The sequence below is a fragment of the Cibotium barometz genome, chromosome 17 (genome assembly GCF_041138505.1).
Source record: "Cibotium barometz isolate CiBa-2024 chromosome 17, ASM4113850v1, whole genome shotgun sequence".
NCBI classification, from domain to species: domain Eukaryota; kingdom Viridiplantae; phylum Streptophyta; class Polypodiopsida; order Cyatheales; family Cibotiaceae; genus Cibotium; species Cibotium barometz.
This window is the reverse complement of record NC_141062.1, coordinates 32,299,433-32,322,173: the sequence shown is the minus strand read 5'-3', so window position 1 is coordinate 32,322,173 and position 22,741 is coordinate 32,299,433. Positions and strand designations below refer to the sequence as shown.

General features: G+C 42.7%; 1 protein-coding gene across 1 annotated transcript in view; it reads left to right on the top strand.

Moving 5' to 3' along the window:
- The first annotated feature begins 19,696 nt into the window (after positions 1–19,696).
- Positions 19,697–22,741, top strand: part of LOC147629891 (protein CNGC15b-like) — a 118,791-nt gene continuing 115,746 nt past the window's right edge. Inside the window, exon 1 of the mRNA XM_086811402.1 lies at positions 19,697–19,900. Coding sequence (XP_086667528.1) covers positions 19,872–19,900 — 29 coding nt within the window. The 5' untranslated portion in view covers positions 19,697–19,871. The remainder of the gene's footprint in view (positions 19,901–22,741) is intronic.

The following is a 22,741-nucleotide window of genomic DNA, read 5'->3' as shown; positions in this document are numbered from 1 at the left end:
CTCTCCGCATGTGCAACTTTAGACATAGCAACTTCATGTTTTTTCTGCATGGGCATATTAAATAGAAACCATGATAGGAGAGAAGAAACACTTAAAAGAGAGGATGAGTTTCACTATCTACACACTAGAGAGAAGATCAAGCATAGTGCTGGTGAGACCTACAGAGTTCTTTTAAGTGGTTTGAAGCACTTCAAAACACTGCAAAGTGCTTTGCAGTGCTTTCAAAATACTTTGCTTTCAAGCACTGGGATAGCACTTTTAAGTGCTTGGAAACATCTTAGAGCATTTTTAGGTATTTGAAAGCACTTTCAGGTACTTGAAAGCTTTTTCAGGAGCCTGGAAGCACTTTCAAAGTGCCTAGAAGTACTTTCAAGTTCTTTTAAGCACTTAAGAGTGCTTTCCAGCACATTGGTGTGCTTTCAAGTGCTATAAAGTACATTAAAGAAAAAGCACTTTTAGGTATTGAAAAGCACTTTCAGGTGATCAGAAGCATTTTCAAGTGCCTAGAAGCACTTTCAAGTTCTTTTAAGCACTTAATAGTGCTTTTCTAGCACATTGGAGTGCTTTCAAGTGCAATAAAGTACATTGAAGAAAAAGCACTTTCAGGTGACTAGAAGCACTTAAAAGTGCTTTTCCAGCACATTGGAGTGCTTTCAAGTGCTATTAATTACATTAAAGAAAAAGCACTTTCAAGTGCTTCAAAAGCACTTTTAGGTGACTAGAAGCACTTTCAAGTTCTTTTAAGCACTTAAAAGTGCTTTTCCAGCACATTGGAGTGCTCTCAAGTGCTATAAAGTACATTGGAGTGCTCTCAAGTGCTATAAAGTACATTAAAGAAAAGCACTTTCAGGTGACTAGAAGTACTTTCAAGTGTCTAGAAGCACTTTCAAGTTCTTTTAGCACTTAAAAGTGCTTTTCCAGCACATTGGAGTGCTTTCAAGTGCAATAAAGTTCATTGGAGAAAAAGCACTTTTAGGTGCTTGAAAGCACTCTCAAGTGTATGAAATCCCATACATTTTCTTGGAACCACTTTCAAGTGCTATAAAGTGCTAGAAAGCACTTTCAAGTGTGCTTCAAAGGAAAGCACTTTATAGCACTAGAAAGCACTTTCAAGTGTGCTTTCAAGCACTTTGAAGTGCTTGAAATCCCATACATTTAAGGGAAAGCACTTTCTAGTGCTATAAAGTGCTAGAAAGCACTTTCAAGTGTGCTTCAAAGCACTTTGAAGTTCTTGAAATCCCATACATTTTCTTGGAAGCACTTTCAAGTGGCTGGAACGACTTTCAAGTGCATGTAAGCTCTTTTAAGTTTTTTTTGGCACTAAGTGTGCTTTCCAACACTTTGGAGTGATTTTCAGTGCTTTTAAAAGCATATTTAAATTAGTCAAAAATACTTTTAATAATAAGATTTACTAAAATCCTAGTGTTGTTACCCCTAATGACTCCAAACTTTCTTTCACTAGCAAAAGGCTCTATAGGTCAATCCCGTAAAAGCTCAGACCCTTCTCACACAGTTGGATTTGCACTTCTAGATTTTTGGACTCCACCAAGTCGGATCCGGGGCTGCTTGTATTATAGCCTTCTGTTTTTTCAACTTTCCAGCTCTGACATGAACATTGTAGCTTTACTGGAAGCACCTTCTAGCCAAAGCAAAGCATCTCTCTTACTTTCATACTCTACTTTTGCTGTCCTCGATGCTTCTTCCTTTTCAACCAACCTGAATTTCACCTTGGCAAGCATTGCCTCTGCCAGCCCTATATGTTTCACAGAAGTTGCTTTGAGCTTCTTCTCTTTAACTTCCTCCATGGAGAAGGCTTGCCTTCTGACTACTCTAACATTGAGCTCCTAGAAGTGGAATAATCTCTCAATGGCCCATTGTCTTTCCTCCAATTGTCCAACTTCCTATTTAGGCCACCCATTTGGCCCTACACAATCTACATTCTCGCCAAAAAGGACCCATGCAATTTTTTGGCCCTCTGTATCATTTTTGGCTGCTTTGCAATGTGAAGCACTTTGCAAAGGTTGTTGTGATTTCATTGTTCGGAGGAATCCCCTGGTATACCTTCTGGTAAAGTAGCCGGCACTCATGCAAAAACTCTGGGTGAACCATGCTCAAAAAATCTTGCTACCCTTTTGGTGGCTGGCATTGAAGACCGTCAACCACTAACTCTCTGGAATATCCTTGTCACTGAGATGTATTGGCAGCTTACCTATTAAGCTAAGTCCATACTCAACGTTCAACTCCTCGGCTATATAGAAAATCATGTGAGGCGAGGATATTTAAAGTTAGAGGATCACTTACCGCACCCTGCATAGAAAACCATAGAACATGATGAAGAATCAGGTCTGATTGCCTCAATTGGAATCATGCAGAAACCATGAAAGAATAAGCCATTTAAAATATTATTAATAGAGACACCTTACCTTGGGAAGGAGCTTTGGATGATGACTTTCCTTTTCTAGCCAACTTTCATGTTCCAACCTCATCAGGGGGTTGTGGAAGGTTTTTGTTAGCACACTTTCTTGGAGGAGTTTTCATTCTGCACAAATAATTAAGGGAAAAGAGGCATGTTACATGGTTAGACCTAGCAGCCTACTAGTTCTCTGATGACTTTGCATAAGAGAGAGAGAGAGAGAGAGAGAGAGAGAGAGAGAGAGAGAGAGAGAGAGAGAGCTACGTGTTGAGGATGCCACCAACACTCTTCTGGTTGGGTCGATACAATTGCAGAGTCTTACTAAGGCTGTTCGAGCAAGGACCTTTTATCTGTCAGCGCGATGGGTAGAGAAGGGTGCAAGGGGCCAGGAGGAGCTCAAGGTATAGGGATGGAAATGGTGATAGGCCTCTGCACATTACAACTGTAATCGCCATCGCTGTCGGGAAGGATATCTCTATTCTTCAAGCTTCCTGAGTAGGTGGCGCACAGAGAGAGAGAGAGAGAGAGAGAGAGAGAGAGAGAGAGAGAGAGAGAGAGAGAAATGAAATGAAATGAAATGATATATTAACGTCTTCAAAAGGCCAAAATGACCTATGAGACCAAAAAGGTTACAACAATTGGTGGATCTGATACAATGTCTGTGTAAGGAAAGCTAAAAACAATTAAACAACTAACTGAAACTGAAACAACTATGAGGAAAAGTACGGTACCAGGAGCTCCTAATGGATAACATGTGGGAGGAAAACTCCAGCAACAAAGGTAAGCATCATACACATCACTATCCAAAGATGTCTCTCATCGGTCGATGGCGGATATCCTCAATGTCCTCCATGGTGAGTACTCTGACTGGACGTCTCCCATGCCGTGCTAGTATGGTCCTGATCCTCTGTTGTAGTCTCCCATGCCGTGCTAGAAGAAGAAGAAGAAGAAGAAGAAGAAGAGTTCAACTAAAGTAAAGCACCAGACATAGTGAGAGAGTGGAGTGGCATGACACCGTGAGAGAGTGGAGTGGCACATGTCCCACCACCACCACAACATTTAATTATGAAGTTTTTTGAACTCAACATTTTTCTCCTTTCAAAATGCCTCTTTTACACCCTAAAGAACTACTTGTGCAAGCCTTCCAAAAAGGAGAAAAGTGGTACCACCTATGCATGCTTTGACCCAGACATTTGGATGCCATTGGGACAACCTAAAATCATCCCTAAAGATAATGGTCTTGCAAGAGGTTCCAATGGACAAAACATTGAAGTTCGAGGATGCTTTAGCTATGCTACTCAAACAATCGATGGAAATGTGGAATTTAGATTCCATGCTATACCCCAGATTCCCTTGAGTATGATGTCATCCTTAGTGGAACTTGGATACATGACTCGTTGTATTCAATTGATGAATCCATGCAAACAGTCACCTTCAACACTCCTGCAGGCATTGTGAAATTGCTATTATGGGTGGAAAAGACCTTGGAGGAGCTGCAACTTCCACCATATCTTACTCAGAATATACTAAGAATTATGGTCGGATTCGAACCTTCCAATAAAATCACCACAATCTAAGCATAGCTTTATCCATAACAAGAGCACAATCTCATGACCCTCGAGTTATGGGATTTGTTAGGTCAACCAACATTCACGTTGTCAGGCAAAATTTTGTAAAAGTGTTTTGGGCTTGTGTACATATGGGATGCATGGCATGCAAAAAAGCTTTGCCCTGAATGCCCTGGCAGGTGTACAGAGTGGATAGTTTTGTAGTAGGCTAGTGCATGCATGGTTTTTTTCTGGGAGCAAGTGCTTGAGGTTTGAAGTTTTTTTTTTAATTATAGCTGTGTGTATGGCCTTGGGGAAGATTGGTCTCCAATGTGTGGAAATCTTGCGAAAGGCCTTTGATGTTGGCAGCCTTTGGGCTTTGATGCATGTATGTTGGACAGGGTGGTTTCATGCTCTTTTAAGAGCTCTTGGTAATGCCTCCACATGGAAGTATATAGGAACTGGACAATTGGCATGAAGGTTGGTTGATCCTGGGCTGATCCTGGGCTGATTCTGGATGTCGTTCTCTGGTGCCATGTGTATGTGGGTGTTGGCCATGTTTAGGAAGCACGTGGTTGCTCGGGCCGACTGGTAAAAGGACGAGCGTGCACGATCATCAAAGCATGGAATCGCAGAGAGAGAGGAGAAGTTTTGCAGGGTGCTGCTCTTAGTGATTGTGTATGCCAAGTGTGGTGCTGTATCAAGGGCCTGGTGAGGAGGAAGCTTGTTACACACACATACATGCTGCTTTCCTCTCTCTCTCTCGTGATCAGCAGGATGTAGCCGCAGACAAGGAGAATTTAGTCCATGATGAGATATCAAGGTAGGGGCTGATAGAGTATGATATTGTGCGGGGTGGTACTCTCGTGGCCATGTATGCTTGAAGTGGTGCTGTTTCAAAAGGCACAAGAAGTGCTAGGGTTGTTGTTCCTTGGAAAGCACTGATTGCAGGCTATGTACAAGAAGGGTGAGCTGCTTTGAGAAGATGTAGTGTGAGGGTATCCCACCATATGCAGTAGCCTACGCATACATCTTGAAAGCATAAGCCTCAATTGAAAGTACACATGGGAAACAAATCTGTGACGGCTTTGCAAGGAGGAGTTCCTGCACATGTATGACAAGTATGTCAAATGCGGTGCTATTTTCAAAAGCCGTCAAGTGCTAGTGGCCACCAATCAAGGAAAACAAATCCAGAGCGGGACTATAAGGTATGCTGTAGTGGTATTGCAAGCTATGTACAGTTGTGCATAGGCCCTTGTAAATGAGGGAAAGCAAACCTCTGTTCGGGACTGGGTAGAGAGTAACCAGCAGCAGTTATGTACTTATTGTGTGTGCCGGAGATAGTGGCACTACTTTTTTGATATATCAAGAGGCAGGTATCTATCATGCGAAGGGCTTCCTCCCCGACAATTGTGTATGGAATGTGTGGGTTACTAGTGAAGTTTCCCCGTTTTTTTAAGAGTGTGTGCATGTGTTTGGTTAAGCCGAACAAGAGCTGCCATGTGTGTGTGGGTATTGAGCAGTCACCTCTTCAAGGGCCAGCGTCCGAGACCAGTTGAAGGCATGAAACCAGGATTGAAGCTTGCAAGCAGGTACCTGAGCGAAACTTGAGTGGTTGGGTGTTTGTGAAAGTGTTGGAAGTGTGAGTTTATGTGGGCACAGGGTGTTCCCAATACGGTTCCCAGTGTGGTACCACCTTTATTGTTCTCTATAAAAGATCTCCAGGTCGGGAGTTAGAGAACAGAAGCGTGTAAACATAGCAACCTTCTCTTCATAAAAGATCCTAGTGGAGTAGTGGGTAGCCGGTGCTGTGTGCCAGGCCTAGTGTTGACTCCAAGGGTTCGAGAGGAGTGTGAGTGTGATCTCATATGCGTCCAGGTGTTTCCCTCTTCCGTAAAAGATCCACAGGCTATTGTGGTTAGAAGAGGGTAATTGTACTATTTTTCTGGTGTGGGTGGTGTGGTGAACCGTGTGAGAAGTGTTCCAGCCAGTGTGCTGGTGGTGCCCCAGGCTCGCGGTGTTTCCAAGGTTGTTAGATGGACAGCTATAGAGGCAGGTGATTCCGTGGTCCAGAATTTCCGACGTCTCATCCTAAAAGAATTTCACTCACATAAGACTTGAACATGCTATGTTTGGGGTACTTTGAATAAACAATATATATAGAATCTAACCCCCTTACATGTAAGTTTTTTGTGGTTGAGTATGTGTTGGAAGCAGATTTTATCTTGGGGCATAAATTGACTATTACTGCTCAAGCACCACTGTGCTTTCCTAGTGATAGGGCTATCATGATGGTCAGCGACACAAAGTTGACAATACCATATTACACCGAAGAGGATCCAACCCTAATGGATTTCTATGACGTTGAATGCGAGAAACTCTGAGCCTCTTCCTCGGCCTTTACACAATGACCTACCATCTACATCAATGACCGACTATGATAAAGCATCTACCCCTTCAACTCCATCCTCACCAACAAAGTCCAATACCACAACCTCGCAAATTAATAGCTATTCCTCTGATGAAGTTCCCCAAGCGCAACCATCTATCCAAGAACTCAAAGGAAAAGCCTTAACCTTAACAATACCTCATTAACCAACCTCACCAAAGGAGAAAGCTGCAAGCTCAAAAGCCTCAACATCAACACAATCATTAATCCACAAGTGACCCAAGACTCATCGTCAAAAACACCCATGAGTCTCACTCCCTCCTTTTGCCAATGAATGATTTTTTGGGAGGGAGACACTAGTAAATTTTAGTTGTGTGTGTAGGGGGCAGGTATGCATGTGGGGGAGGGGTGGGTGTGTGTGTGTATGTGTGTGGTGTCTTACTTTTGTTGTGTGTGTGTGTGTGTGTGTGTTTTGTAGCAATTTGAATGTTGAACATCCAATTTGCTACAAAACGTTTACTCTTTCCACAAATAGGTGTGCCTTTTGTGGCGCTTTGTGCCTCCATCAACCTCTTGTGTTCGCCGTTGTTCATCTCTATTCGCCGCGCTTCGACCTTCAAAATGAAGATCTAGCTACCAAGGGTCAGCTACCACCAAAAGTGAGGCTGTCATTAGGGTCACTACTGACAGCTTTGAAAGCTAACAAGCTTAGTGCATCGCTAGTAGAGCAAGCGATGCTGGAGGAGGTGGCGGCATGTGCACTGCTACGTGGGACAGCATGAAGAGGACCATCTTATTACATGATGTTTGGCAGAGGGAACTTCAACGAGGAGATTATGGGCATGCAGAACGTCAAGTTCTTCAACATCGATAGCCTCTACAACTTCATGCACTTATTCAGTAAACCTTGCTACACTTCTTGATGATTAAAGAACTAGTTCTTTAATCGTTCTTGCGCTCACGATTATTTTATGTTTATCACTAACCTTTTTTGCACGACCAGATGCGGCAACAAAGCGGAAGCTCTATGATTATAAGGAGAAATTGGCTACCTTGGAGTACCAGATGACGTCTATGGAGGCACAACTCAGTTTAACCCAATCCATTACTGTAAAGCCTCCAACCAGTCTGTTACCCCATAAGCCTGCGTCCATGGCTCCTTAGCTACTGTTCCACATGACCTAATCAACAAGTGTCTTATTGTTCCACTTCAACTCCTCTACTTCGATACTCTATTACTCAATCATTGATTTGTTCACACAATTGTAAAGGATCCAATTAACTATAATATAGAGCATCGTATATGAAGGTATCCTTGCTCTTTGGTAAAAATAAAATGATTTTTAGGGTCTTTAAATTGCCTAATCGAATTGGTGGAGGTTCCATTGATGAGGGGTTGTTGTTGCCATTGTTCGCCGTCGTTGCTCTACACAAGGGTTGTTGCCGACGACTGCCTCCCCCTCCACAAGCAATGCTGCCGACACCGCTAAGCACAAGGGTGTTGTTGCCGACTGCCTCCCCCTCCATAGCTCTTGTTGTGCACTTCTTGCCTTGGTTGTGCTTATTGTTTTTCTCTCTGCTTGCTCCCATAGCAGGAGCCTCCAAGATACTCTGATGAAAGCATTACAATTGATGAAGAAACCATGGCCCTTGGCAAGGCATAAACATTCAGACACAAGGTGCACGGCAGCCTGGCCCAAAGGCAAACATAGCGGCAGCCAGCCAAAGCAAGAGAGAAGTGCAATGGGCCATCTGCCTCCCCCTCCACAAGTGATGCTGTCGGTTGTTGTGGACTTCCTCGCTGAGTGATCGTGAGGGGTTATAGCAGATAGACAAAGAACGTGGAGCTAAGATTGACCTAAGAAATGCATGTTGGTTGTGTAGGCGAGACTCCATACCTTCGCTCAGCCATCACCACGTCCTCTTCCTGAACCTTCCCCACTAAAGTGGCCAAGAGATAAAGCTTGCTACAAAAACCCTCACTTGTTGATTGATGAAAAGGCATGTGAACGAGAAAGCAAGGCTCTAGCTTGCCAGGCACGTGGCTCTCCTCCAAGCATACTGTCATCGTCACTATCCTCTCTGGCAACAAATATGGCCACGCTCCATCCAATCGCTCTCATCTTGTAGGGCCACGTCGATGTAAGCTCTCATACGTCTACAAAGGGTGCAAGGTTACAAGGGTGCCTACAAAGCACAAGGGTGCAAGGGTGCCTACACAAGGGCGCAAGGGTGCCTACAAAGCAGCATGTCTTCCCTTGCCACCTACACAAAGGTGCACGGGTGCAAGGGTGCCTACAAAGCAAGCTTTCCTATAGCAAGCTAGGCTTTCTGAATTTATTGAATTCTGATTTTCTTGAATTTTTTCTAGAGTTGGGGGTCCTCTTTCCTCCTCATTACATAGAGTTATACCATATAGTTCAACATTAGAATCCTCTTCAAATGAAATGGTAGATCCTTCCTCATTAGTGGTGATGTCTTCAATTATACTTTCTTCATCCACTATAGTCTCATAGTTCATCTTAACCTATTTTTCCTATTTCATATCATAGATGACTGGTATTCCTTTGTTTTTCCTTCCATCTTTGACTTACAAGCAAACCTATTTCCCATTTTTGGACAACCCTCATAGCTATCCACCATGGCCTTCCAAGTATAATGGGATGGCCATCTCCCTTTGTTGGCATCACATGCATATCCACTTCAGATTCTATACCACATGTTGTAATTTTCAAAGCTTGTATAACTTCAACACACTTTACCCTAGAGTTATTGGCCAACTTGACTTTGAATGGAGAGGATGAGTGTGCCTTCAAACCAAGTTTATGCATGGTATCCTTAATATACTAACATGTGCTCCATTGTCTATGTAGACCTTTGAAATCCTATGTCCTTTTATCCAAGCATCCAAAAGTGGGTTCCACATCAGCCTGTGGCTTGAGTCAAATCAGGCTCAAATGAACAATTCCTTTCTTCTTGGGTAATCTGATGCTAAAAACAGCCCTACTCCATTGCCTCCTCATCTTTGGTGCACTAACTCCAAAAGCTGAGTCCATGTGATGCCTGGCCCTTTTCCTATGTTTAAGTCTTCCAAAATGTTGTAGGGTCTCTTACCATGTCTTAATGGAAAATCAACAAGGGTTCCCTTCCTTCTGATCCTCTTCTTCTTCTTACTTGTTTCCAGTTCCTTTTGCATATCCACATCTTTGCCTTTGTCATCCTTTCCTCTTTTCCTTCTTACATAATCTTCAGAAGTTTCAATTCTTTCTCCTTCTTTTTGATTTGATCTGAGTTTCCCCTTTTACATTGGCATGAGATCACCCTCTTCATTTGTTTTCTCATCATCTTCCAATTCAGCTTCCTCAACCTCTATGATGTTGATGTTTCTGTCACCTCCCTACAGATCGAGTTACTGGGCATGGTCCTCCTACTTCCACAAGTATTCTTTCTTACACAGGTGGTGGGGTAGCCCACCCTCTTGATTAAACACCCTTCCTAATTGTTCCAATCTCTATAATATGGCTATTTTGATTTGGATAGGAAGTACTATATCCGGGTCTCTTGTAGGGCATGGACAGTTGTCCATTCCATGACCTCTTTCATTACAATTGTAGCATACATATTCCTGTGTTGTTGTCTCCTAATTGGTCTATTTTGTTCCCTTGGAATAGTCTGTCTTTGTCTCGCAAACCTTGCATCATATGCAAATTCAGATTTTCCAATTGTTGAGTAATCCTATGAAGCAAATGAGAATTTGTAGCACATCCCTGGTTTTTCTGATCAATAGCTCCCTGATCCTCTTCAAAAATTTGATCCTCTCTATCCCTACCGCTAGTCATTTCCTATTCAAATCTAATCTTCCTCTCTTTTTGCCTGGCTACAGTAATAGCTTCATCAAAATTCTGAGGAAATTTACCTTGTACTTTACTTTTTCAAAATAAGATGTAGTCCTTATCTGCCTTTTTTCAACAAAAAATCCAGTGCAACTCCTTGTAGTGATACTTTCCACTTCCCCCATAGGTCCTGAACCTGAGGTTCATATGTGTAATATTCCCTCTACAGTCCTTTGTTTGAGTTGTTGGGGAGATGAGTCCAAATAGCTTATGAAGTTTTTCCTCTCCCATATTTTGTCATAAAAGCTTCCAAAAATAGAGGCCAACTATTTCAAGCAGCTCACAAGGCTCTGAACCATACTTTGGCTTCATCCTTTAGAAATAAGTGTATAGTCCTTAGTTTCTACTCGACAATGTCTCTTCTTGACTGAGAGTAGAAACTCTCCAAGTCATCCAAAAAGTCATGTACACTCTCACTTGATCCTCTATGAAAGATTGGTAAAGATCCCATTGTTCTCCCCTTGCAACAAATATAAGATCACAAACAACCTTGGAGAAAGATATGAAGTCTGTCCTTATTAGTGTGGGGGCACCAAACTAATGACTGAGTTTTTCTAGAGATGGCCTCTACACCCCTAGGAAACCACAACCATCAACTAACTAAGCTACTAGCAACCTAAGCCTCAATCCCAACACCTCCCTAGGCATCAATCTCCTAGTTACCCAAGCCTCTCAAACCACAAGCAAGGCAAGACGTCTTTAACTCATGGTGATAGCTATCAAAGTGTTAGTAAGAGATCCGCGTAGGAGGTGCACAAGGTGACTTGGATCAAAACAAATATAAAAACCCTTTTCAAAAAAGGGAAACTAAGTCCTATCCAATGCTGCTCCTCCGTCTTCACCACTTTTAAAGACCAAGAAATATCACATAAAAAGAATTGATCAAGTAGATGTATAGGAGATAAACCAAGCTCATGAGGATATGTAAGAACATCCTCCACATTCACGCTTCAAATGAACCAAATGAATTCTTTAGAAACTAATTCAGACACTTGCAAAGAGAAATCCATAACTTTAGAAAGATGATATGCATATATGATTTGATTTACAATCTTGAGACTTCAGACTCATGAAAAAAACTCAAAGGAATCTCTATCCTCAAGAAGAACTCTCCAACTTCTTGGACCAAATGTGTAAATTTTGATCCAAAAACTTGAAATCTTTTGAATTGTTGCGTAGTCTCACATATCATATGTTCTCAGCATACCGTAAGCTAAGTAGCTTTCTCCCGACCAAGAAAATTTAGGGAGAGATTGCATATCTACCACTTCATGGATCAGCTTTAGATTTAGGTAACAGAAAGTAGAGAGAAGGCCTCTTCCTTGAGAGGTACCATTGTATTTAAATTGTGGTATCCATGATGATAATACAGTTTCCTTCAATGAATTGCTATATTGGAATTGCAAGAGCATGCATTCTTATCTTCTAGAACTTGTGTTACATATCCGTAACGCCGCTACGGGCATTACCACAGGAGGGGACGGCCTCTGGCTCACCACCCAGCCATAGAGGAAGAATGAGGATTGCCCCTCATCCCCCAGGCTATATAGTGTGTGGCTTGCCGTCCACACTAGCTTGGCCGCCCATGACTTCGCATGGGCGTCCTCTCGCACTGAACCCCGGACATGGCCATCCGGTCTGCTGTCGGTCACAGGTGTTACAGCCTACGTGACATTACCCCCCCTTAAGAAGAGTTTTCGTCCTCGAAAACAAACTGGGGAAACCTTTTGGAAATTGCACTACGGCGTTCCCAGGTAGCTACCTCCTCATCCCTATTTGTCCATTTAACAAGTACCTTCTGGTACGCTTTATGTCGGGTATGTCTGTCTTGATACCCAAGAATCCTTTCCGGTTCATGTGGTATCTTTGGTGGAGTGATAAATTCAACCAAAATATCTAGAGAAACTACGTTCTCTAACCCGTGAACTGATTTCTTCAGTTTACTAACATGGAAGACAGGTTGAACTTGAGAACTCTCCGGTAACTCAAGTTTGTAGGCTACGTCCCCAATCTTCTTAAGGATTTTAAAAGGACCACAATATCTCGGAGAAAGTTTATCACACTTTCCCGTTTTCATGGTTTCTGCGCAGGAACCTTGAGGAATACAAAATCACCTTCTGCAAAGGTCACCTTTCTTCGTCCTTTATCCGCATACGTTTTAGCGCGATCCTGAGCGCTACGAATGCTCTCTCGTGCGGCTCTGAGCATATCATTCATATCTTCAAGGAAATCCTTGACAGATTGAATCTTCTCCTTTTCTAGGCCTACAGCCATCGGAGATCTCGGCTAGAATCCATACATTAACATAAATGGTGTAAATCCAGTCGCTGAGTGTTTGGAGCTGTTATAGGCAAAATCCAATAAGGGCAAGTACTCTTCCCAATTAGATTGCTTCTTAATAACATAAGAACGCAACATATCCTCTAGAATTTGGTTAACTCTTTCAGTTTGACCATCAGACTCCGGATGATCTGCCGTACTCATACTCAGAGTAGTATCCAACTTTTTTGAAGATTTCCCTCCAAAAATGACTGTTGAACTTTCTATCTCTATTCGACACTATATCTGCGGGCAGGCCATATAGCTTGTAGAGATGTTCAATAAAGAGTTTTGCCAACTCTGGCGTTTTAACAGTTTTTTGTGGCAATAAACTTTGCCATTTTCCTCGACTCGTCTTGGGTAAACCGGTAATGAAATCCATCTATATCTGCTGCGAGCAGATCATATAGTATGTGGAGATGTTTGATAAAGATTCTTGCACCACTACGGGTGTCTGGAGTTACATCCAATCACTTACAACTCTTTGTTGCTATTACCAAACACATCCCTTCAAGTATTGTCTGGACTCACACAACTATTCGAGTTTATGTGATATTTGAGGATATCCCTCCTTTCCTTCAAGAAAGGTTTTTGTCCTCAAAAACTCTACTCTCAAGCGGACTACGCGCTAGTGTCATAGGTCCAAGAACAAATCTAGACCGTGTTTAATATATTTTTATTCTTGAGTCCTTCCAAGAAACTTTTAAACATCTTGCACCGAAGATGTGGTATAGTGTCTACGCACATATGGTGGTACTATTGATAAACTGTTTTGCAATAGATCAGTGGTTTCACACTTGTAACAAAGTGCTTCATTGTTGCATATTATTACCCTTCATAAGCGGTTACACACTTATGAATCATTTGGGTGGGTTGTACCATCTATCAAGAAAAATTCCAAACCACTAATAACCACATTATCAATCCACAGATAATGACTGAGCTTGCTGCGAAGCCATAGGTTGCTAGATAATTGATGGTAATTACACAAGCCCAATGTCTCATTACATCATACATTCAATATAAATGCAAACATCACAGTACTTCGTGATGATGAACTTAGGAATTTTATCCTATCCCTGTTTGGTGTTGGTATGAAGTATAACTATGAGAACATTATTTGCTGCCTCCTCATTATAGCGGCAAAGCTACCTACCCATCTCACAGGTGGCAATCTCTACCAAGCTATAACCAATGACAAGCAAATAAACGAGTACTCTTGTAAGAACCTCATAACCATATCTCACACCAAACTCAAATCACTACGGATTAAATGCCAGGGCTTGCAAAATTGAATGTTATCTGATAGGTAGATGGGATCATCAAACTACGGATGATCTCGACAACTCACTAGGACTAGTGATGTGTAACTTTTAAGTTACTCCACTCTCCTTTCTTATTCCATACCATCGAACAAATCGGTCCCTCGATTTGAGCAACGTCAACATATTTATGAGTACCTCGATACTCATGGATTATGGTTCGGTAATTTAAAATGTGATCTAGAGTATCTTTCACTCGAAGATCTTAATTTTATTAGCAGCTATGTATTAGTAGTGAGTAACTACGTACCCACTATCATCACACTAGTAGCTCCATACTAGTCTGTGAGTAACTCCGTACCCAATGGCGTGCCTCCCCCGAGTGGAAGTACCATATACAACCATCTATAACAAGATGCTTAAGTCACTTGCTGCTAAGAAGTGACTACACAAGTTGACATACTAGTCTATGAGTAACTCCGTACCCAATGGCGTACCTCCCCCGAGTGGGAGTACCATATACAACCATCTATAACAAGATGCTTAAGTCACTTGTGCTAAGAAGTGACTACACAAATTGACCCCTCCATTGCACATTGTAGTACAATTTCTGGTATTACAACATGAATTTTTGGACGTCCTTATCATAGAGGTCAACTTAAAAACTAGTGCATAGGTCTTGTGGAGTCTCGGCCGACCTAACCACACCACTGGTGACTTCCTACAAAAAAATGTGGCGCCGAAGTCACCACCTATGTACTTTAACTCCGTAAAGTACATGGTCTTCATCTATCATCTATGGAAAGTTGTAAAACATTCCTGCGATGGATTTTTATCACCCTAAAATTATTGTGCACTATTTTAGTGTGAAGAGCTTTTTTCCTGGGTACCATGGTTCACCCCAAGCTCATCTGTTGCTGAATTCTCCGATTTAACAAAAGATATGTCTGCCTCCGAACACTCCAGTTCAGCCCCAGACTTTGAGTTTACTTCTTAACACTCCGGTTAAGTCAAACCTCACCAGATACAGTAGGATTTACCGCTAAGCTCTCCGGCTTAGCCTCCTATCCTAACTCAGCCCGATTTTATGTACACTACATATGTCGGATCCGATACTAACAACAACCAGGCTCATCTGGAGTGAGATACTACTCACTGTTGCCATGTAAAACCTTATTAAATCTTAGAAATGCTCCACTCATTCCCAAGGGGTCATACGACTCATAGGGTTTACACGCACATGAACTTTGTAAGCAAAATAGCCTGTCATGCAATATTACAATTGCTTATGTAGGAAAGTAATATATTTCCCAAATTCATATGGTAGCAACTAAAATGTGCTCGCAATCGCACACTTATGTTGAACATAGGCAAGACTACGCTTGCAAAATGCTATAGGGCGTCCCCCATGCATGAAACTGTCCAACCAAACTAGTCTTACTGCTAACCTCTAGATTTAGATCACTCCGGAACTAAATCACTCTGTTAGCACTAGCATACCATCATGGTCTTGCTACCTAGAGCTTCTCCGAACTCTACTGGGTTTTATCCCAACTTATGGCTATATTTGGTAATTTTCAAAGTTCAAATTTTATCTTGCACACTTTATCACTACAGACAAGTGTACATACAGACCTGCCAAAGAGTCAAGTTACATGCACAAGCCTTGGCGTCCCATTCCACCAAGACTACAATCGATTCCATGAGAATTTGATGTCCCATACCATCAAATTACCACCAAACCAATTGATGTGACATATAAAAAGGCTCTTTCCCCCCTCGAAAGGTCACCACAAACTCTCGAGCAGTGGGATGTCGACGCATGGCAAATAAAAAGAAGAGAAAACCATGCTAGTAAGTTTAAGAACAGTTCTCTTCGATCAACTTGTATAAGGGCATTGAGCATTACATCTCAAGACTATACCCCTTCAGATTTACCTTTGATTTCTACAAATCAATCCTAAATCTGCTATTATTATCTAGGCGTATGCTAATCCTTCAGATTAGTACTCCTAGATAAACCATTCAATTGAGTACTGTTAGCAGCACTGCTAGGCCCTTTATCCCAAGTAATACACACCTTAGGGATTACTTTTACCAGGCAATCACATGACTAAATCAAACTAGTCACTACTCTCTAGGCCCAAGTAGTGACACTATTTTGTTACTACCAACAAGGGCCAGCTTGCCTCTACGGGCCAAAGCTCTCTTGTTGCTACAAACAGTAAGCAACTTGTTTGGACACAAGGCATAACCACATCAAGACTACGCTTGTACATGGTTCTCATTTGCCAAAGTTTATCACAATCTTCTAGCAATTGTTAAAAGATTGTGAAGGGTTATGAGCACTACGGCTCAATTAGGCTTACCTTGATTTTTCGTGATAAGCACTTCGTCTAATTGGGCACAACTGACGCCATTGCCGGTTCTCTTAGCCCAATAAAACACACCGCAGTTCTATAGCCAAACTACGTGACTTTGATGGTTAACACTAAGTCTATGCTCAGCTTAAATTTAGTCTCTCTGAACCAAATGTGTGATCACCACATGTGTTACCCTCGAGGCGCCACGGCCATTGACGTGTTCACTCTTCACAAACAGCCATAGAACGGCTCTCTCTCGAAGGACTCGGCACTACGGCCGTGGGATTTGTCTCTCTCTTAGCACGCGGCGCTACGGCCATGTGCGGTGGGTCTCTTTTGTGGAAAACTTGCACTACGACCACACGGTGCGACGGCTGTGTTGGGTTTGTTTCGTGGGGTGTACTGTTGTTTTGTGTTTTTTTTAACGGGCCGGGCCGGCCCCCGCCGCTTCGGGCGTGGCCGCCCGCCCATGGGGAGTGTCCACACGATTCTGGCTGGTCGCCCGTTGCCAGCTGTGCGCTGGGCAGGCCCATATGTGATGGCATCAAGGACTGGCCGCCCGTTATTTTCATTATTCATAAAAATAAATAATGAAAATATATTAAAAAAATAAATGGTTTTTTTAACCCTTTTTTTCTTTTCTCGTCGCCTGCAGCGCTGGTGGTTGGGCTGCTTTGGCCGCCGCCGCCCCTGGCTAGCTGGCTGGCTGGCCGCCGCCGCCCCCGCTGGCTGGCTAGCTAGCCTGGCTGGCCGCCTAGGCCGCCTGGGCCGGGCGCCGCCTGGCTGGCCCATGGCTTATGGTATCGAGCAGCAGCAGCAATACGTTCACCTCCACGTGCCCGCCCGTCGCTCCCAGGCTGACCACCAGTTCGTCTCCTCCGACGATGTCTACCGACTTGGCTATTCGGGTGCAGGGTGAAGGTGTCGTCGCTGTCGGGTTGTGGGCTTGACGGCACTGCATGCCCCGCATGGTCTCTTCGCCCCTTCAAGGCGGGTTCCCCAGTCAGCGCAAGTCGCCCCCCCCATTCAGCGCAATCTTTCGTGGGCTGGTCTTCGCCCCCCACTCCCACACACAGTTGTGGGTTTCAGCAGTCATTGTGGGGCTGGTCTGCGCCCCCCCCACCTCCCCCACACACAGTCTATGAAACGAATTCAACGTAGAAAATTTCAATCGCATAGAAAAAAAAACAAAACGAATTTCGCTTACTTCCATTGCTTGCTGTGTGTGTCGAGGAGAGATAGAGAGAGAGAGAGAGAGAGAGAGAGAGTTCTTCCCCTCCATTCTTCCATGGCCGCCTCCCTCCACACCCTCCATTCGAGATAAGGATAAGGAGACGAATGGTCGAAAACCATCGAGTGGGCTCCGGTCCCCCGGTCACGCGCGGACTCTCACGATCCCATCGAACCACGCTCTGATACCAGTGTTACATATCCCAGCCATAGAGGAAGAATGAGGATTGCCCCTCATCCCCCAGGCTATATAGTGTGTGGCCTGCCGTCCACACTAGCCTGGCCGCCCATGACTCCGCATGGGCGTCCTCTCCCACTGAACCCCGGACATGGCCATCCGGTCTGCCGTCGGTCACAGGCGTTACTGCCTACGTGACAACTTGCTACCTGCACATGGGTGTTGTACACATGTCATGTATGTCTGAACTCGTGTTCCTCCTCTTTTATAACTTATCTTGAGCTATTCCTCCTCTCAAAAAGACTCCCAAAAGGGCAAGAAAGAAATGCCTCCTAATATCTCTCCTTCTTGCTAAAACTATCTCCATGATTCTAGTTGTAAGTCTACGTGGCATCCACTTGGCATCTGATCTGGATTCTTGCTTGGACAGCTCATATCCTATGCGTACAACATATGCCAACTCAACCCAACATTTAAGGCTCACCTGCTAGTCAGCAAAACATCTGATTTTTTTAAATGCATGGAAACATTTTCCTTTCATTTTCACTGAACTAAATCTTGTGTGTAGCTTAGTTTGATAATGATGGTGAAGATCCACACCCTGAATTCAGTTGAAACCTCTGAGTGAACTGAATTCTGGAATTGTTAACTATCATGTCCTAAAACCCTAATTTGGCCTTTTGATGTGACCAAGATGGAGTCCAAACCTTACGAAACTTTGCAGAAGTGTTTCCCATGATGTCTTATATCCATTTGATAAATCTGATTCATGTTTTGATGTAAACCTGAAAAACTATCCTTTGAATTGTATTTGTTTTGATTTTCTTGAATTGTTATGATCTCCTGTTTGCTTTGATCTTTGGTAAACATGTGGTGGAAACTTAAAGAACTTCATATGTAAAACCTACCTTACAATCCATACTAGTCTAATGGGAAAAGACCCTTGTATTTATTCAGTAAACTCTATGTCCATTCTTGTCCTTGACATGTGTTTACCTGGAAAAAAAGGCATATGTACACTATGTACAACATACAGAGGGATCATATTTTCTTGCATCAAGCTGTTGGGTGCTAGTTATTGGGACCTATCCCTTACATGGGCCACATATTGGTTGAATGTAATACAGTTTGTGATCATATGACAATGAAACATATTTGTAGGATACTACACACCTTGTAACCATTTGAAAGAACAATATGCTTGGTTAGACAATAGTGTTTACACACCTTCGTGCAAGCATCCAAACGTACAACGATCTCATGAAAGGGTCAGTGCACAATTGTGAAATACCATAGCCATGGACGAGATTATGTAAGGCATATTAGCTCATCCATGTCGAGTTATAGTATCCACTAGCTCTAGATCTGTAAAAGGTTTGAGGGGCTTTGGCATGTTCTCACGGAACAATGTGGATGGCCACAAGTGGCCAAAGGCCAAAAGTAATGTAGGTAAAAACAAAACAAAAAGGGCGTGCTGTTGCTAGGCATGTAGGTTGTGCCAAAGGGCCAACTCACCACTAAAGTTTGTGTAAATTTGAACCATCCCTTGCACCTACTCGTTCAAATGTCAGCAAACCCCCATTGCAGGGCAAGTGGTAGGAGTTGAGTGTGAAAATAACCCTTTTCACATATTCAAATGTCAAGTGAAAGTAGTATTGCGAGTCCAAGCTTTTTGAGCATCCATTCATTTAAAAAATGATGCACCTTTGTGTAAACACGGTTCGATGTCAACAAAGGGCATCCCCATGCATGCAATGATTAAAAAATGGTTTCTCACACGATAGTACGTGGGGCAGTTCACACAACTCATCCCCTACATATGCAATGATTAAAAAATAGTTTCAAACGATAGTACGTGAGGCAATTCACACAACTAAGTGCTTACGATTGAACATCATGAATTCCAATGCTAGATGCTTAAAAAAACCATCCTTTATTGTATTTTTCAAGGCTAAGATTGGAAAAAACCCCAGGTAGTAAGTTCTAATCTCCCTTGGCACTTGTGTGTGTGGTTGTGATAAATGTGCACTTTCTACTTTCAAGCCAAGATCAAAAAAAGGGAAAAAAAAAAGAAAGAAAGGAAAAGCCGGTTAGACTTGTTTTAGAAAAAAAAAGGTTTTTTCCAATACTACTTGTATACGTGTGTGAGCGACTTGGTCATGTAAAAGTACACGACCCGAGAAGCAGCCGCTGCTGGTCCTCTTTGAATGAAGCGCTCTGGTCTCCAGATGATCCCGTAGTTGAAAGAAGACTCTCTGCAAAGAGCTTCATGCCAAAATGGAGTATTTCAACAGAAAGACTGTCAGGTACCCTTCTCTTGCCTGTTTGCAAAAAGTCAACTGGTAAGGAAATGAATTTTTCTTTTTTGGGGATGCAATTCTGCTCACAAGTGAGGATCGCCCTTTCGATTAAGTTAATCCAATCATTTGGATTGAGCTTATCCAAAGCCAGATCAAGAATTTATCTAGGGTTAGTTAACTGTTTAAGGGTTGCCCCTGCATCACAGAAATAATCCAGGCTTTTCAATCAAATCAGACAGAAATCAGTCATAGGATTATCTCTACGTGTGACAATTTTGTAGCTCTGGTCACACGTGTGACAATCTAGGGTTAGCTCTGCTCCCACGTGTGAAATTCTAGAGTTATCATAATCTATGGTAGAAAAAACAAACCTTTGGGCTATCCTCGCAGTGCTTAAGTTGGATAAAAAAAACCTAGGGCAAGCATCAATCAGAGACAATTCAGGGTTAGCTACACACCAAACCAACAGTGTAGGTTTATTTTCTCCATCATGGACGGGCCTGCAACCACTGGTTCACAATGGCCTCTTGCTAGTTCGGGCCTAGAGGGAACACCTCCCCACATTATATCATACACTAACAAACTAGGAGTGCCTCTGCACTGTAGCAACAATCCAGGTTCTAATCAGAAATGATACACAATAGCAAAACAACCACAGTTTCCACATATCCTTGACTTGACACATCCAAGTGTGCTAAGGCCAAAGTCAAAGGAGGCAGCCAGGACACTCTGATGGCCAAGGTGGAAAAATATGCAGGCAGTGTTAATTCACAACAGGCACCTCTGCGTGGCTGAAGAAGGTCCATCAGGTGGAAGCCTTTTTGACAAAAGGTTTCCAAGGTACCAAGGCTGGGACTGGCAGACATCTGACAGGATTTCCTAGCTAGATGAGAAGATCTTTGTAGAAAATTTATTGGCAATTGAGGAGGAACTGCAAGTGCAGAAGTGCACTGTTTGTTGAAAATATTTGCATCAGCTTTGCTCCCGGTATAAAGGCTTTTTTACAGAGTAGCTTATAGAAATCTATATTCAGCATGAGTTTACATTAAATGGGATTTTGTAGATTGACACCATGGAGGTGAGGAAATTTATGTGCAATAGTGTTCACAAGATATGAGTGGGCTTGTACTAAGATCTTGCTCTTTTTTTTTTTCGAGAAATTTTTTTTTTTTCGAGAAAAGATCTTGCTCTTTTATGTTGTGGAAATTGGTTTTAATGTCCGCTGGAGGCCAACAAATGGCCTATGGGACCCGTACAAGCAAAGACATCCATTACAATTCAAAATATCAGTTAAGGAGTGAGAGTCCATTGGGTTGAGAAGGTGAACATGCAAGAGAAGAAAAAAAGGAGAGAAGAAAGCTTACTAACCAGCTAGTATGACCCGTCGGAGGACTCATTGACAGATGCTTGCTTCCGAAAATCTCAGATAATGGCTATTCCTTCTTGGTAGACTGCGCATTTTCCATTCTTATTTTCCTAGCTTTCTAGTCTGGTGGTCTTTTGTTTCAGCTGTTGAGTGGGGAGGTCCTCTGCCATTTACAATTTGTACCTCTTAGATATGTAAATTGACATAGGAATTGTAGCCTACCTTCCCTCGTGCTCATACACAAGCATTCCCTTGGAAAACTTCCTCGGCGAACGCTTCCTATCATACTAAAACTGTGCTCTATCTTGAGCACTGCTTATAGAATCTTGCAGTGATTGGCATCTCTTGCATATCCCATAGGAAATCACAAACTGCATAAAACTGAATACCCTAAATTCCCATCGTTACCAGGGATCTTTCATTTGTACATAACACAAATGAAGTGTAACCGGTCGTTGAATGCTTAGTACTGGTGTAAGTAAACTCGACCACTGGAATGTACCTTTCCCCCCAACCATATGGTCCTTTGAAGACGTATGCACAAAGCATATCCTCCGATGCACCTTGTCTGTTTGCCCATCATACTGAGGATTATCATGATCAGCAAATACCTCCCAATCCAAGAATCATTTAACTATCAAGTACCTTAGCACTCTCATCATGAGTAATATGAGAGAATGCAGCACTGACAAATATTGGCTCGCACTGGAGGTTTTTATCAGTGGTGTTCTGGTTTGAACACACATGCTTGATATGTTTTATCAATGGTGTTCTAGTTGGAACACATACCTGATATGTTTTATCAGTGGTGTTATGCTTTGAACACGATACTAATGTGACCATCCATGTAACAACTATGCAACAAATCATCAGCCCCTTTCCAGGGCTGATTGCTCCTAGAGTCATACCTTCAAGTTCTAAAGTCTCGGGACAATCGGGGCTACTAGGACCCATATTAAACATTACCTATTTGTCGCCAGGAGTCATATGCTCAGCATAATCATAGGCAAATCTGACCAATCAAACGATCTCCTGGTACTGAATGCATACAACATTCCACCAAAATTGTAACATGCTGAAGCTTCGAGGGAGATCGGTAACTTCAATGCTTAGAAATCAGCACACGTTTCACGACGAGAATAACGCACGAAAATTTGAAAATAGATGTGCAGAAAATAGAGAGAGAGAGAGAGAGAGAGAGAGAGAGAGAGGGAGAAGAGGACACAGTATTGGGTCCCGAATACCCTCTGTAGGGCCCCCACCACGAATGGTGTATTTGCTTTTATTAGAATGATGCAAAATCTGAAATAAAAGACTGAACCTGAACCTTTTTGGCTGAGGTAGATCTCTGCCCTTGACCTTCAATCCTTCACCCTTGCCTTAGCTTCTCGGTTGGTTGTCCTGGCCCTTGAGTAGTTGCAGCACCTCGTGAATTATGAGATAGAATGACTGAATTTATGCCTTGGGTATATACCCCTTCT